This window comes from Ochotona princeps, chromosome 4 (assembly GCF_030435755.1).
Source record: "Ochotona princeps isolate mOchPri1 chromosome 4, mOchPri1.hap1, whole genome shotgun sequence".
In the NCBI taxonomy this organism is placed as follows: domain Eukaryota; kingdom Metazoa; phylum Chordata; class Mammalia; order Lagomorpha; family Ochotonidae; genus Ochotona; species Ochotona princeps.
This window is the reverse complement of record NC_080835.1, coordinates 61,838,862-61,857,198: the sequence shown is the minus strand read 5'-3', so window position 1 is coordinate 61,857,198 and position 18,337 is coordinate 61,838,862. Positions and strand designations below refer to the sequence as shown.

The window sequence follows — 18,337 nt, the reverse complement described above, 5'->3', positions numbered from 1 at the left end:
TACCTGGAGCCAAATATAGAAAGGTTTATTTGGTATTCCTTTGTTGTTGTTGTTGTTAATCTTATATGTATGCTTATTTATGTAGATTAAAAAAATAGATTTTAGAAACCAGCAGTGTGGCCTAGCAGGCAAAGCCACTGTCTGTGATGCTAGCATCCCATATGGGAACCAGTTTAAAACCTGGCTGCTGTGTTTCCAAACCAGTCCCCTACTCATGCATCTAGGAGAGTGATGGAAGAAGGCCCCAGAGCTTGGATATCTGCCACCCCTGTGGGAGACCTAGATGTAAATCCTGCCTTCTGCATGGCAGAATGTTACGGCCATTTCAGGAGTGATTCAGCTGATGGAAATTCTATTTCTTCTTTCTCTCTGTGCTTTTGAGTGTGTTTCTGTCTGTCTGTCTCTAACTTGCTCTCTGCATTTCAAATAAATAAATGGGTAGTGATGGGATATAAATTAAAAAAGGTTTCTAGTTTTTTTTTAGATGATTAACTTCTTTAAAATGTACTGTTTTGTTTCTAATCAGAACTATCAGCCAGATTTTTAATTGGTAATATATTTTCAATATTTTTAAATGAATAAGTACTTGGGCAAATGGAAGACTGAATGATCTAGCCTGTCATTCAGATAATTCTGGACAGTGTGTCTGACATAATGGACTCTTAACAAGCATGTTGTGATAAGGGTTATGGTGAAAGTGACCCTGGCATCAAATTGAACACAAACTGTTACAGCTGGGTTACACATTCCACTGCCATCTTTAAGTGGAATGTTTTTAAGATATTCCAAGATAACATGTCAGTGTTAGGTGTAACTGTATTTTCACAAGATTGAACTTCATTGTGGTTTGTGTATTGTTTCTGAGCAAGTGATATACATGAATAGATGATATATGTGAATAAGCTATATTTGTGAATAAGGAATAACAGCTTAAATCTGTATATGGTCTCATCCATCCCTGTTTTCTGATTGTATTTAAAATCTTTTCTACTCATTCAAGGATGAGGAAGTAACATGCCCTCAGGCAGATGCACTACCCATCCAGCATTTAGTGCTGTGAAATAGCACTGTTTGGATAATGAGATTTTTCTCTGAAGTTCTGTGCTTTGCTTTGCTTTGAGAGATTTGTGCCCTGACCTTCTAAAAAAGCTGCTGTTTTCAACTCAGCTTTAATTTTTTTCTCCTGAAGTTGTCACTTTTGCCATCTGGTAGATGTTTCTTCTGGGAATGAAAGAGATGCAAGCACAAAAACTTTCAAGGAAGCATTATTGCATAATTTGCTTGCAGTCAAAGCCAATACTCTGGAAGCTGGCCTATCATTTATCTTGATGTGGCAGATATTAGAGGACTTTCGAACACATTGTGCTTTTAAAGTGTATTCACGAAGGATTGAGTGTGGCAGAATGTGGAAAGTCATATTTATACCAGAAAGAGAATTATTAACCTGCCTAACATACAATGATGGACCAGTGCTTTTTGTCAGTTTCACTTGCCCTTGGACTTTTGTATCTGAAAGATATGTTAGGGAATCTGCTAAGTGACTGGAAAATATCTTATGTACCTGAATCATAACAATAGAATTTATTTCCACTGCAAATAAAAAAAAAAGAAGATAGTGAACATCCTGTATTTCTGCTTCTGTTGACCAAAGGATAAGAAATAAAGACTTTTTAAATATATATTATAGCTAAGTACCTGCAAAAAGAAATATGTATCTCTGTGCTTCACTCTGGTTCTGTTTATTTACCTTTCCATCAGATTTAGAAATAATCTAAAGTTGGTGTTAAGAATTGAAAGCTTTAATTTGTGTCCTTAAATCCTAAGTCTAATATGAGCTCTTTTAAGAAAAATGATTTAGATAGAACTCCAGTCCAAAAGATAAGACTGCAGGAAAAATACAAAGTAAGTTTTGAGCCTTTTTTCTTTTAAAACTTGTTTGGATTTTGCCTATGTGTAAGGGGAAACCACAGAGGTGATTTAGACATTCAGGTTTCTGTTACAACTATTCTGTTGCACGTCTTGATACAGCAGGAGGCTAAACGAGTTTTTTTCCTTCTTCAAAAGGTGAATTCTGTTATCTTAGATAATTGATAGGGGCCAGAATAAAGATATGGACCTTGTGTTTAACTATACCGGATTAAGGAATAACTATGATAAAACTTTGTAGTGCCTAACACAGATATAACCAAAAGTAAAGCATGCCTTTATCTATTCATTAAAAATGTGCATATTACATACTTATGAGGTTCTAGCAAAGATTTAAAATGTCTGTAAATTAAACTAAAATAATTACTTCCTCATAGACCCAGTTTTTGCATGATAAGTATGGGAACAGAAAGTTCAATGCACTCTGAAAATACAAAGAAAATCTATTTAAAATCGGCTCTTGAGAATTTAAGCTCTGGGGAGGTGACTGTGCTTGAACGGAGTTTACATAAATATGGCAGGAAAACCTGGGGATGGCAATGATATAACTGCATTTGAAGAATTATATAGTAGTTGGGAAAAGGAAGAGGAATCTCGAAGTGATAAGCAGGAGCACAGGCATAAGCTGAAAGACCAGCTAGAGAACTGACTCTCCCACTTATTTCCACTTGTTCACCTTATATACACAGGACTTAGGAATGAAAGATAAATGAGAGGCAACTCCTGACCTCACAGTTTTACATATGCTTAATGAAAACAAAAGGCAGATCATTAAGAATTTAGTAAACTGAGCAAAACAGTTTAAACATTATCCAAAGTTAAAGAGATCCATCATGTTCAGTACCTTTTAAGACAGAATTACAAAAGCAGGAGTTTCTCAAGGGTCTGATAAAATTATAGGTGTGTGTGTAAAATGAAATAGATATAATCTGAATAAAAGAGCACAGGGCTAAACCCAAAGACTCACATAGTTCCCTTTTTTTAAACATCAAATTAATCCATTTTCAATGTAATTTCAACCACTTTAGACACACCTATGCTGTGCAAAAGGCTTTGGTGGAATGACAAAGATGACCTACAGATAATTCTTGACCTCATGGTTTTGAAGGTTAGGCTAAAAGAGAAAACAAGTGCACACATGTTCCAAACAATCAGATATGGCAAATGTATAGTCACTGTGAACAGAAATTTTGAAAGATGGAGGAACTTCATTCAGCTCTAAAGACTGGAGTGATGTGAGATCAACTGAGACAACATAGAGCACATAATCATTAATTCAGGCTTTGGTGAGGCAGGATTCAAATAAAAGGAGAAGGAGCTAATGAAAGCAAAGCCAAAAGGCATGTTAGTCGTTATATACACAAAGCATAGCAAGTGGTGAGGATTAATTAGGGTGAAGCTTAAGTGGAAGACATCAGTGAATAAAGAGAATTGAAAAGGAACCTAATCCCCAGGAGCTTTAAATGTCATTCTAGATAATTTTGGACTTTATTCTATAATCAGTAGGGAACACATGAAGGTTTCCTTTGATACTCTGTCATTTATTAGGCAGTGAACTATGCTAACATTTAATGTAATTTTATGAGTGCACATCCTGCTACCTCTAAAAATGCTAAGTTTGCTCATGTTAGGACCTAAGCCATGCTTTAAAAAACTATCAATATTTTAAACTTGAAAGTAACAGTTACCGACAGTAAGAAGACAGGGATCTTCCATCTGCTGGTTTACTCCCCACAATGGCCACAGAGGCCAGAGCCGCACAGGTCAAAGCTGGGTGCCAGGAGCTTCTTAATTTCCCATGTTGATGCAAGATTCAAGCATTTGGACAATCCTCTGCTGCTTTTTTAGGTCTTTGGGAGGCAGCTAGATTGGAATTGCAGTAGCCAGTACTAGAACTGACACCTTTATGGGATGCTGGATCTGCTGGTATAGAATAAGGTTGCTGTGCCACCGTGTCAGCCCGTAAACATTGTTTTTAATGCACATGACAAGTATTCAGATTGAGTGAAATTGACTTCTATCACATAGCTTTTATTTGACAAATAATGGTGGGTATTTTTCCACATGAAATCATTATGCTACCTATTGATAACAGTCAACTTGCTTTAAAATTAGAAAGCTGAAGGCAACAGAAGTCAAACAACTAACTCGGAGAGCCAGATTTAATAAATCAAGAATCATCTTAACCTTTTTGGGCACCTATAATAAAATGCTAAAGACTGAGTAATTTATAAAGCGTGTAAATTTATTTCTCAGAGTTCTGGAGGCTGGGAAATCTGAGATCAAGATACCAGCAGCTCATTTCTGGAGAAGGCTTTTCTACACCACCAAGGTGACACCATGGATGCTATATCCTCTAGCCTCCGGAGTCTAGACCAGAATGCAATACCCTCACATGACAACAGGCAAAGGGACAGGAGTGTGAATGGTATTAGTCCATTCCTGTGGGTTTTACCTTTCCTTAACACTTCCCAATAGGCCCCCCTTCACAACACAATTACATTGGTTAACTGAGTTTTCAGCATGATTTTCAATGGACACGTTCAGAGTATAGCAGGAATCAAATCAGTATCTGTAAGCTCCAAAATTTGTACTTTTTTCACTCTTTCTATCATATTACATTGTCTAATTGAGTCACTCATCTCTTGCATACACATTTATTTAATATTTACGATGTACTGGAACTGTTCTATAAATTGAAAGTATATTTGGCGATGAACACAATAGAAAAGTTCTTGCATCCTAAAACTTATAACAAAATAGAGAGCAAATAAATTAGAAAGTAATGAAATATGGTGCCCATTTGATACAGTAGTTAAGTTGCTACTTGAAATGCTTGAATCCTGTATCAGAAGACCTGATTCTAGTCCTATCTTTCTGATAATGTGAACCCCAGAAAGCAGTAGATGACGGCTCAAGTGCTTTTGTGGCCCACAAGCAACATGGAAAGCTTGGAGTGAGATTCATGCTCCTGCTCTTGGTGTGGCCTACCCCTGGCTGATGTTAGCATTTGGGAAATGAACCATCAGTTGAAAGATCTAGCTCTGTAGGTCTTGATCTCTTTTTCCTCTCTCTGTTAGTTGGTATCAGGTAAAATGAAAATAAATCAATTTAAAATGTTCAGAAATTAAAGAGCAAGTTCATATGACGATGTGTGAAGAAACTAAGAGGGTGATGGCATAATGAAGTGACCTAGGGTGGTAATAAGAAGAGATTTTTGCCATTGGGGAGAGTTCCTTTGATGCAGTAATACTTCAGCTGAAATCTGAGGAATAAAGATGGCTGTAAAATAAATCCTACAGGTATATATAAAATCAAACATGAAGTCCTCAGAGCAAAAATAAAGTTAAAATATTGGAGGACTATGAAGCGGAACATAATCCTTTGACCTTTATAAAGGAAAAAAAGAGGGTTCTGAAAGGAACTCAAACAGGAGACAGAAAAAAAAGAGGCGACAGAATTTTGTTTTGTCTCATATCAAGCAGTAGGGCCTAGATAGTGATCCAAACCTCAATGTTACAAGAAGCAAAATGTATTCCCAAATAGAAAGGAGTGCATACAACCTGTGTTGGCTCCCTCTACTTCCCCTTTCCTACTATATACAAATATTTTTCTGGAACATGAAATTCATTCTCTGTCAGGAAATATATTACTTTCATTTGGGCAGACAAAAGGTAGCACTGAGAAGCTGGGATTGTTTGAAGACTGAAGCACATAATTTGAGGTTAGGAACACGGATAACTAGGCTAAATGGACACTGATTTCAACATAGCTCTGAAATTTGCACAGGATGTTACTTAGTAGAGCAAACAAACTCTAGAAATAAAGTTGTCTAAAACAAATCAAAGGGTTAGGCCTTTAAAATCTTTACCATTGCCCATGGCCTATTATTTATTGAATGAAATAGAAAGCTACAGACTTAGTTTAGCTATAAAAAGCCTTTAACTAATGATACATTTGGTGATTCAATATGAACTCATAGCAGGCATGGGAGGAGCTTGGTTTTTTATTTCTAAAAGAATAACCTGTGTAGGCTTTTGAAACAGTGCAGCTACAAAATCATATACCACAGAAAATCCTGCCAAGAGTTTGCCATTAAAACTGTGTCCTATGGTGGTGATGAATATTAATTTTGTGTTAAACTGTTATGGGTCTATTTTCCCATCAACTCATCATGACTCCACTGTTATCAGTTACGTGAGTTCTCATTCACACAAGAAAAATAATGAGTATCAAGGGTAATTTCAAGAAAGCATAACACTGGCTAATATTTCTTTGAACATTTAGTACAAATAGACTTTCTGGCATTCACTGAATCCTTACAATCTATGACATTAATTGGTTTTTACCCATATATCATAGAATATTTACAGTAGCAGCCCTTAAACATTATGGTCTAAGGACCTCTTTTCACATTTAAATTAATGATGATCCGTATATTATTTATAAACATTCTAGTAATATTCTTCATATTAGAAGTGAAAACTGAAATAAAGTATTTTCTAGGAAGTATTTATTTATTCCTTTATTTTTAAAAAGTTACATAGAAAGAAAAAGGGTAAGACAAAGGGACATGGTCTCTTACATCTGCTTCACTCCCCAGACGGCTGTGATAGCCAGCACTACATCATTGTGTCTCCCATGTGGATGGTAGAGGCCCAATTACTGGGTGATTTTCCACTGATTTTCTCAGGCCATTGTAAGGACCTGGGTATGAGTAGAGTATCCTTAGGGCTGCAAGTGTTGGCATCCTATATGGGTACCAGTTTGTGTCCCAATTGTTTTGTTTCCTGTCTGTCTCTCTGCTTATGACCTGAGAAAGCAATGACGAATGGCCCAGAGCCTTTGGAAGCCAGGAAGAAGCTCCTAGCTCCCAGACTCTGACTGTTGTGGCCATTTGGTGAGTTAACCAGCAGGTAGAAAACTTCTCTCCGTCTGTTTTTCTCCTTCTCTTTCTGTTAAAAATCTGCCTTTCAAATAAAAATTTTAAAAATATATAAAAAAAGAAAAAAGCTAGAGCAGCCTGAGCCTGGATATGAACCAGTGCCCATCTGGGATGCTGATATTGAAAGCAGCAACTTTACTCACTATGTCACAATGCTGTCCTGTAAAGTTTCAATTTGTAGTAAAAAAAAAAATAAACCATTATTTGTTAACATTGGTCATTTTGCTGAAATAGATTTTCAGATAAAGAATATTTGTAAGAATTATATCATTGGTTTACATTTTTAATCTCTAATATATTTAGGTTTTATTAAATATGGCTAAATTCGATGTTCATCCACATTTGATCTATAATGTACTTTGTTTAGGATGAAGTAAATGAAGCAATGTAGTTGTTCTATGTGTATGTATATGTTCTATGTGTGTGTAGACTTTGAAAAAAAATTGTGCATGATCCTTAAAACTATTTAGAAGTTTACTTTTAAAGTTTAAAGTTTATTTGCTATTTATCAGCTATTTTAAAGTTTACTTGCAATGTGCAATTCAAACCCACAAATTGAACTTGTTCTAATATGTTACAGTAAAATCCACCCATCTATATTAGATTTTAAATGAATCTTTCACATATGTAGTTTTAAGTGAAACGGTACTGCTTAAATGAAACTAATTGACTCACTAAGTTATGCAAATACTCCAATATTGACATATTTAGGTATAAAATATGAAAACATCACATTTGTCAATATTACCACCTATCCTATCAGAAAGTTGCCAATTATGAGGATGTTGACACACTCATATTGCTGAAGACAAAACTTTCAAATTACGTTTGCTGGGAAAATCAAATTCTACTATTGACAACAAAGATTGTTAGTCATTTTATCTTGAAATAACAACCTCACCTTATTAGTTTTCAGGAATGATATTTTGCCAAATGCTTAAAATTCAATAATCAAAGCATATATGTCAGTCATGTTTTCTTAAGTAAATAGTATTTAAGAAAATATTGTTAGTTTGGTTTGCAACTGAAATAATTAGTTTTTCCCCTCAAGAAAAACATATGCAGTGTACCATGGACATATTTTATGGGTGCCTCTGAATTTATTACATAGAATACAGCTGTATTATGAAGTCATGGATTCTAAGGTCAAGAATTAATAAAATTAATTATGTTTCCTGGTTTATCAAAGCCATTTAAATGCAATTTTTTTTGCAAGTGTACAGTAAGAAATCCCTTGTTTACTATGGTACCACTGCCTTGATTTGTAATAGAACATTGACAGTTTTACTCACTCACGAGTGCATTAGTACCATCAACTAGTATGTAAATACAGAGGGAAAGAAAAACTAAACATACTCTTAGCACTGCTAATATGCAACCAGTCTAAAAGATATTATCTTCTTTTTTGTTCAGATTAAAAACAAAACAAAACTGTCTTTCAAAGAAGTTAATTGTTTAGTCACACGCTAACAAAAAAGAAAGGATTGCAGAGTTTGTGTTTACACCTTCCCAAACAGTGACTTCTAGGAGGTTGCAGCAAGGTTACATGTCCATTCCCCTTGACCTAGCCAGTGCTAGTGGGGGTGTAGAAGTAAGACTCAACATCTTTTCATTTGATTTCTGTTTATAACCCTTGCTATGCTCCAATTAGTCTGTGACCTTTTTTTACTTTTTGTACATTGAGTGTTTAGTGGAGCATTAAACTTTTCAATATAATTTGAATTTAAAATATGTTATCTTTAAAAAATAGAGTAAAATTCACACTAGGAAAGGCAAAGAGCTGAAGGCTTGTTAAGTCCATATCATAACTCATTATTCACACATTATCATTTTTAAAAAGTCATTTTAAGTGATATGAGCTTATGTTGATTGCATGTGAAAACTATGGTTCTGCCAAAAGTACTAGAAAGATTAAGTATGCCCTTCCAGAAAAGAAAAAAAACTGTGATCAGCCTTCTCAAAACTCCTCATGGTTCAGTAAAGAGTAAAAAGAGTTTGTTCTGATCAACAGTAGGTAGTTTGCAAAGATCTGGAATAGAGGGGAAAAGCAAAAATATTTATCTTTCCTCTGAGAGAGGAAAAAAGGAAAAGCATACTTCTGGCGCACATTAATCAAAAGGGCTAGTGCATTCATTCTCAGAGTTTTGGATAGGCTGTTCCATGGGAATTTAGAAAGTTGGGCTTGAGACAGTGGAAACAGAAATAAGATAAAAACAGGAGCTATGCAAGTGATAGAACCAACAGAACTTGGCAGATGATGGATGGGAGACCCAGGGAGAGGAACAAAGGTAAATATGCAGTGTTTTAACACACCCTCATAGTTTGCTGCATGTAAAAATGTGTTTCATCCTTAGAATGTTAAGTTCTTTAAGAAAAAGGAACATATGTTTATATTCTCATGATTACAAAGTTAAATACAATATTGAGCTTATAGCACATGCTCACGTTAATGCATGAATGTAGAATATGTCATGTGATTCTACCTTTAGCTACCTCATGTTACAACTAAATGGTTCCCTTCACATGCTCTTCCCTTCTGAGCTCCATCATACCAATTCATCTAATTACTCTTTGGGTTAGCTTAATACAACTAACATTTGCTGAGCCTTTACTATCACCAGGAGCTGGATTAATAATTACAAATAAAATTGCAAGTAGAGTGTGGCTCCTGCCCTCTAGATACAGAGAATCTAGGCAAGAGAGACCTGTATCACATAATAAGCTAATTGTATTATAAATGAAGCTGTGTGGAAGCCCAAAGGGATGGCCTATCTCATCTGCCTGAAGCAATTTGGGAAAACATTCCAGATGGCAGTTGAAATGAAATTTGATGTTTGAATAGGAATTCAATAGCAAAGAGAACAGGCATTCCACAAAGAGAAAGAAATTTGATTTTATTCAGTTCAAGCAAGAATGTATTCGATTCTTTCCATTTATGGATGCTACATGATTTTGGCACAGAAAATAAATAACTGAGCTTTGATATTTGACTTGACACAGTAGAATAGGGAAAGCAAATAGGAAAACCAAGTATAATACAATCATTTGTGGGAAATAATGAATGAGAACCAGTCACAGAATGAGACAGAACAGGAAAACGAAGGGGAAAGTGAGGATTTACTCTGAATCACATCAGGCCATTTTCCTTTTGTGCTGCCAAATGGCATGTAGAGTTGCATAGAAGAAAAGTATGTACCAGTTAGTTCAAGAAACAGTGAGAGGTTTATAAAATGTGACCCTCAGATGATCTCTGGCCTGCAGTAAGTTTTCTGTTATCCTCATAATGTTGATTCGTGTGGCAGACATTAAAATATGCTTCATAGACTGCCAACCACTGAAAATTTCTTGAGTCCATTGCCATATTGTGAAATCTGAAGTCTACCTAGAGTTTGCCCCAAGAGCATACTTCCCAAGAACTGCTCTGAATCAGTAACTGGGTGCTGAAGGATTACTAAAGTGGGCGTGGGCTTCATTCTAGAGGAAATGAAGCTACCATGATAATCAACCCAGGATACTTCCAGTTGACTTTCCCTGCTCTCTCCTTCACTGGGACGTCAGATTACATTGTGATCTAATAGCTCCACTTCAGTTTTGTGAATGCTCTCACAGACATTTCCTTAGTAAAATCCTTACAAGTCAGACATTCAGTGCGGCAATTAGGATACCTCTAACATGCTTGTATTATGTATTGGAGTGCCTAGCTTTGAGTCCCAGACTACTCCTGATCCTAGATTCTTATTAATGTTCATCCTGAGGAACTGTGGGTGGTTATTCATGTAGTTGGTTCCCTCACACATGGTTGAAAGCCTTAGACTGAGTTTCAGGCTACTGACTTCTTTGGCCTGGCCCAGCTCTGATTGTTGCAGATATTTAGTAAGTGAGCCAGCAGATGGAACATCCCTGTTCTTTGTGTCTATCTCTGTATCTGTGTCTCCATAAAAGAAAAGGATCAGGGGAGGAGAGTATAGTAGCTCAGTAGGCTAATCTGGTGCTGGCATCCCATATGGGCATTGGTTCATGCCCTGGCTGCTCTACTTTCTATTCAGTTCCGTGCTTGTGCCCTAGCCGAAAGCCTTGGGGCCATACACCCACATTAGAAATCTGGAGGATTTCTGGCTTTGGTTAGTTCATCTCTGGCCTTTGCAGCCGTTTGGAGAGTGAACCAGCAGATACACTTATCTCTTCCTCTGTCTCTCCTCTTCTCTGTAAATCTGGCTTTCAAATAAAAATAAATAATCTTAAAAAAAAACCTCTGACCTTTAACCCTGCCTCCTTGGCATCCGTTTCTCAAAAAAAAAAAAAAAACTGGACTAACACAGCCATACACACACTCACATGCACACATACACATGAGCTTGTTGTACCAGTATCCCACAGGGCACATGCTGGAGTCCTGATGCTCAATGCTTTTAAAATTTCTTTCTTTTTCTTGGAAAGGCAGATATACAGAGAGCAGGAGAGACTAAGAAGAAGATCCTCCATCTGTTGATTCACTCCCCAATTGGCCGCAATGGCTCCAAAGCCAGGAGCCTAGAGCCTCTTCCAGGTCTCCCACATGGGTGCAGGGGCCCAAGGCTTTGGGCCATCCTCGGCTGCTTTACCAAGCCACAAGCAAGGAGCTGGATGGGAACCAAGGCTGGCAGGATTAGAACTGGCACCCGTATGGGATCCCATTGGCGTGTGCAAGGTGAGGACTTTAGCCACTATGCTGCTGCTGCATGTCTGCTGCCCTACTTTTGAACCAGCTGCATACTTGTGTTCCTGGGAGAGCAGCAGAGGAAGGTTCAAGGTTTGGGACCGGGACCCTGCATCCATGTGGAAGGCCTGAAAGAGGCTCCAGACTCCTGTTTTGCACTAGCCCAGACACAGCTGTTGCAGCTACTGGAGAGTGAATCACTAGATGGAAGATCTTGCTCTGTCTCCCTAACACTGTAACTCTGCCTTTTGAATAAATTAAAAACAAATCTTTAAATATGTATATATATTTAAATATGTATATATGTATATATTTAAAGATTTGTTTATATATATAATCTTCTAACACTTAGAAATTCATATTTTACTTCAGAAAATTTGTTTCCTGGCTTCCATCATGAAGAAAAAAAATTATCCAAAACTAGGTTCATATTCCAGAAAATAAATCACAAAAACTGAACTGTGCTCTATCCTTTAGTTGAGGTGTTACCCAACTCCCATTTCTAAGTGTCTTATTCCCACTCTGACGGTCAGTTTCTATTTAATCACATTATTTTTCTGATGTTATATTTCTCTTGAACCTGTTTCCCATTCTTTTGTTTTCTGTTGTGTGTGTGTTTGAGTTTGAGAGGTATTTTTTTGAGTGCATGACATTATGAGAAGGAAAAAGTAGAGTGAACATGGAAAGCATAAACTAAAGCAAATCCCCCTTGGGACCAAAAAAAACAAAGAGAAAAATTAATGAAATCCTAAACTGGAGAGATGTTAATAATAGTCAAGAGAAGTGAGTTGATAATTTGAGATATCTTTAGGGGGACAGGATAAATAAGGTTTCTAGTGGCATTTCAGTTAAATACAGTTACTGAATATCCACCTGCTTCTCCTTAAAAATTTCATCATTGGAATGCCATTGGTGACATCCTAAATCAAATCTCATGAATTCACGGACTGCATATTAAAGTTGATCCTATATTACTCTCCTTTTCAACAAAATCTACCCTGCCTACTCTTAATTTTTCCTATTCCCTTGAATTAATTGTGATGAAGCTCACATTTGCTATGCCATTTCTTACTCAGATAACCTGGCTTCACTACATAATTCTTGTTCTGTCACTCAGAAAACTCACATAAATGCTCAAAATGTTATAGCAGGCAACAAAGGGCATAGCATCTGGAATATATTCCTGCAGATATCCATCCTATTTTCTCACCAGTGTCTTGCCTTTGCTTAAGCAAATGGTATAAGATCCAGCACAGTATGTTGGTACTGTCTTCTCTGGGGAACCAGTGCAATGCACTGAGCCTGAAATGATCTTTCTCCCAGCTTAGCACCTGCAGAGCACACTGCTGTCCCTCCAGCCCCACATCCTTTGCCATACTACACAAAATGGTATCTGATGGGACATTGGTGGGGTTCTGGGTCTGCTGTCTGCGAGGTCTGGTAGCCACCTGGACCTATTTCAGTTGGAATGCATAGATTTATGCATTGCATCAATTTTGTTCACTTTGTTCTTGCTAATAATATTTTTTCATGATTACACTTTTGATTCATGGTCAAATTGTGCAGTAATAATTTTCAGTTGGGTAAAAAAAAAATAAAGATTAAATAATGAGGTATAATTTTATGTCCAGAAAATATCATACAACTGTATAATGTAAGTTATTTCAAATAAAAAATAAGTAGAAATCTTTGTGGGAACATAAATACAAAAGGTATCCCTTACTATTGGTTGTAGATAATGAGAGGAATAGATAGATGATCCTGGGCTGATATGTAGAAAAATTAAAAATCCATTCACAGGGACTAGCTAAATAAACAATGGAATATGATCTTGATGAATTATTGTTTAAGTAACTAAAACAGACAGTTATTATAAATGCTATACAGAATTTAAAATGTAATGTGAATTTGAAAAAATTCAGAACGCAACTGCGAAAGCATAATGTAGCCATGGAAATAGCTATTAAAAGAGGATATGCAAATAAGAAAGATGGTTTGTGAAATTTGAGAGTTCTCAATTATATTTTACAAAAATTTTTTTAGAAAGGCATAGGTACATTGGGCAGCAGTTACCATAAGACACAATAGCAAGTATGGAAAACTTTAGGAGAATATATGCTCCCCAGTTCACATGCAGCAGCTGTATTGTATCCTTGTCTGCCTCTGGTATAAATGAAAGCTTGTTTATTATGGAAAAGTATTTCATTTGTATTATTTTCTAGAGAGAGTCCTGCCTTCTGAAATCAGAGTTCCTTGTTACAGGGAACACATTTAATGATAGTGATGTTAGGACTATGATAATAGAAATAACAATAGAGAACTCCTCAAATTTCCCCATTCTACCAAAGCAAATACTTTTGTGTAACTTTTTTCTTCACATTCTTTCTAATGTGAATGTGTTATTTTACCATAGAAAATAAAATGACTTTTTGAGCTTTTTTATATTCTACAATTTGTAAAATTGTCCTTCTGACTTCATAGCGATCATTTCTTATTGTTGCAAAAAGGGAAAAAAATATTCAAAGCAAAAAATGTAATACCCCTCTAATCTTGCGGTACAGGGACAAACCTGAGTGTTTTTTCTTGGCCTGCCTTTGTCTTCTGACCATGTTCTTTATGATTTTGCCATTATTACCTTACTTCCATATAATATGATCATGCAGAGTTCAAGAACTCGATGTTTTAGCTGACAGCCACATCATTCAATGTCTGTTTATTGTTTCTACAGGGGAATTCTGGTCTGGGATTCAGTATTGCTGGAGGGACAGATAATCCCCACATTGGAGATGATCCTGGCATATTCATTACGAAGATTATACCAGGAGGTGCTGCAGCAGAAGATGGCAGACTCAGGTAAAGATGTGAAACACTAGAATCATTTAGAGAGCAAATCTCCTTCATTAATGAAACACGTTTGTACCTTTGGGGAATAATAGTTCTGTGAAAGTTTCATGCTTGCAAGACAAGGAAGTCAAAGCAAGCTTTTTGTTATGCCTGTGTAGATCTTTTGCTACTTTATTAAATTTCACTTAGTTCTTGGCTTGTATCTGTTGACACCTACTATATTCAGTGCTGGGCCACACACTGTAAGGAGGGATTCAAACATCCATGAATGGCGTCTCTTATCTAAGTGGAAAGAAGAAAAATATGCAATTCTGAACAAATAACGTAAGATATAAAGACAGTATACAATGTATTCTGATAGCACTGCAACCGGAATTCTTTCTAAACATTTGGAAAAAATCTCAAAAACTGTTCTGTATTGAGACCAGAGCACCAGGAATTGAAGAAAAGGAGTTTGCATTTCTACTCCTGAATAAGTATAAGCCTGCAATAAAACCTTTAAATATACCTTGACAACAAAATACTAGATTATCTGCAATTGCTTATACTTATGATATGACACACATAAAGAGCAAAATGCTGAAGTTGAGACTACAGCTGAAGAACTTTATTTTTATAAAATACAGGGGACAAGTGGGGAGGGAAGAAGAGGGAAGCCCTATACCTACAAAGGTTTAAAACAGAAAATGAGAATTTTTAAAAAATTATTCTGTAGGAAGATTCTAGTCTTGATTTTAAGGAATAATTAAGATTTAAATGGCCCCAAATTCTGAGTTGGAACACAGGGAAAGAACAAAAGTGTCTGCAAAAAAGGGGGAAACTGTCCTGAGTAGGATTTGAAGTGTACAGTTGGTGGCAGATTGTGTTCAATGTCAGAAGAGTGGCTGTGTGAACCAGGCTGCTTGCTTTAAGGAATCTGGTAATTTTGAGAAAGACCCATCCACCTTGCACAGTTAGTCAATAATACAAATTGTATTTAGAGATCAAAATGTTAAAAGATGTTGTGATTTGGAAAAGTTAAGGAGAGCTTCCTGAGGAGAATAACTTATCTTCCTGAAATGTTAGCACTCCCACTGGCCTGTAAGTACCCCCAGGCCAAGCAGAAAGCTAGGTGGTTAGATTAGTACAACTTCTCAAATCCTTGTGGAATTAGTACTTTCTTTTTAAAAATGAATAAAGCAAAGGGGAAAAGGAACAAACAATTGGATTGGGGAGGATAGTGAATATATATATATGTTAAAGGAAGATTATTTAGATTATTTAGACTTTATCCAAAGTACTACTGCAATGTAGGTTTTGCAGTAGGAGAGAAATACTGGGCTTAAATTTGAATACAAATTTGAATGAGTAGGGACAGATAGCAAAGCAGAGAGAGTTCTGTGGATGGAAAATCACTAAAAGAAAAAAAAAATCAAAGGTAATAGAAACTCTGACTAAAGCAACCTGGCAGTATTCTTACTGAAGGTAGGCCTGAGTGATATCAAGAGTAAAGAATGACAAATCTAATCATAAACAAAGGTGAGGTATTTTACATAAAAAAACCTCAACAGTATCCTTGCTAAAAATGGACTAAACGCGGAGTCCAAGATCAAGGCCTAGTAAGAATAGAGCTCAGATGAGCCTGAATCAAGTTTGGTCAAGGAGAGTTTTCAGCAGGTGGTTTATGCTGAAAAGACTTTAGCTAGAGGAATGTGACCCTGAGAGACAAACATGTAAACTTCATAGCCTTTCTTAGTCCATTACTATTGAGATTATTCCCCAACTTACTACTTTCTGCCACATACCTGAATGTCTTGGGAGCATCTCAAAATTCAAATATAGTAATCAGATGAAAATCAGGCAATATGACATTAAGTATGCATCTGAATAATTTGGTCTTGGATCGACTCCAAAGCTATAATACAGAGCTTGGAAGGATGAAGTTTCTTGAGGTATCAAACATTTGGGGGCCTACTTTAACTAGGGTCCAAATATATTTAATAAATTAGGCCCAACTAAGCTCAGGTTTTTTTCAAGGTGGACCAAAAACTTGGAAGGAGTGTGTTTTAATCTCACTATTAATACTGGATTTACTGTGCATTCTGTAAGGATGTAGGTTCTAGTGTCCAAGTAAACTAACATTATTAAACTTGAAAGAATTAAATCCTGTGAGTTGCATTTTTTATCTATAAAACTATGACAAGAATGTCTGTTTCACTGAGTTGTCTTAATCATTGCATGACATAATGTAATGCCTTTAGCTATGCCAGGCACATGGTGTTCAGACGTTTTTTACCAATGCTTCCCCTTTTTTTCCAAGCTCATCCCTCCCTACCTCTCGGTGATTTTTTTCTGTGTTGTTGACTCTCTTACTCTCTATTTCATCTTCTCTCGACCCTTTTGTATTTTTGTCAGTTTCATTTCACCCTCAACCTTCTTATTCCTACCTTCATTTTTTCATCTTGATCATTATCACAACATGAGTCATTTAAAATGAATATAATGCTGAATAAGTTTCTATATTTCTGTTCTCAAGTCTATGTTGATAGCCGTTTGAATCATCTGTTTCCTTCACTTAAAATATGATAATGGAGCCAGTCACTAAAGTTATTTTTCTTTTGTGTGTATAAACACTTTGATATTCCCTGTGAGTTAAAAGTTGTTCAATTTTGCATTCTACCTTTTCCATTATAAATTGACAGAGTTCAGTTGCTTGTGACACTCCCAAATTTATAAATTGAAAGCTAATTACCAGTATTATGGTCTCAGAAGGTAGAAACTGTGGGGCATGAGACTGTGATTGTGATTTTTATAAAGATTTATTTTACATTTTTGAAAGTTTGGGTAACAGAAGAGAGACAGAGAAAAGAAAGACCTTCCACCTGCTTATTCACTCCCTAAATGTCTGCAACAACCAGAACTGAGCCAGGCTAAAGCAAGAGCGGAGAACACCTCTGGGTGTCTAGTGTGGGAGGGCAGTGGCCCAAGCATCTGCGTCATCAGATGCTACCCTCCAGGCTGCAGTGGCAGGAATGGGTGGAACAGACACCGAACAGCCAGAACTTGAATTGGCATGCTGATCCAGGATATGTGTACCTCAGCCTGTAGATTAATGCACTGTGTCACACACAAGAGCTTCCTCCAAGCCCTTGGCTTCTGTTAATGCCTATGAAAGCTTCCTTGCCTCTTCCATCATAGAAGTCACTATGTATGAACTATTCAGTTCCCTCCCCAGACAATGAATCTCCCAGTTCCTTGATTGTTGTCTCCTTAGCCTCTTAGAACCATGAGAACTAAACTACTGCTGTTTTGCTATATAGATGCTCCCACATATTAAGACATGGATCATATTTTGACAGTTAAACAATACTGAAATAGACAAACATTCTGAGACCCAGAAAAGTGAGATATTGAACCTACTCAAAAGATAGTAGAAATCTGGAATCTAAATTAGTGAACATGTAATAATCATTGTTAACAATAATAACAGTAATCAGGATGGTACTTAGAATGAACCATGTTCCTTTTTGAAACAACAGTTCATTTAAAGAGTTAAATGAATCAATGAGATTCATACTTGTATTACCCAAATTTCCAATGAGAAAATTGAGAAACTGAAAAGTTAAATAATTTCCTCAAATTTCCATAGCTAGCAAATGTTGAAGCCAGGATTTGGTAAAAACAGCCTGAGTTTAAGATCTGCTTTTTAAAATTTTATTATTATATTTATTTTTATGGTACAGTTACATAGACTCTGGGATTTCCCATCCCCCTCCCCAAGTTCCTCTACCTCCCACCCCTCTCACTGATTTCCTCTCTTAATACAATGTATATTAAGAACTATACTATAGGAATGATACAGAGGAACTCAGTGAGGGGAGAGGGATTTGGGGAGGGGATAAGGAAAATCCCAGGGCCTATGGAACTGTATCATATATTGATGATAT

The 18,337-nt window shown here is 36.3% G+C and overlaps 1 protein-coding gene across 3 annotated transcripts in view; it reads left to right on the top strand.

Annotated features, from left to right (window-relative positions):
* DLG2 (discs large MAGUK scaffold protein 2) overlaps positions 1-18,337 on the top strand; it is a 746,421-nt gene that overhangs the window by 176,109 nt on the left and 551,975 nt on the right. For all 3 annotated transcript variants that reach the window (XM_058663676.1, XM_058663675.1, XM_058663674.1), the window contains exon 4: positions 14,296-14,420. In XM_058663676.1, coding sequence (XP_058519659.1) covers positions 14,296-14,420 — 125 coding nt within the window. The remainder of the gene's footprint in view (positions 1-14,295; positions 14,421-18,337) is intronic.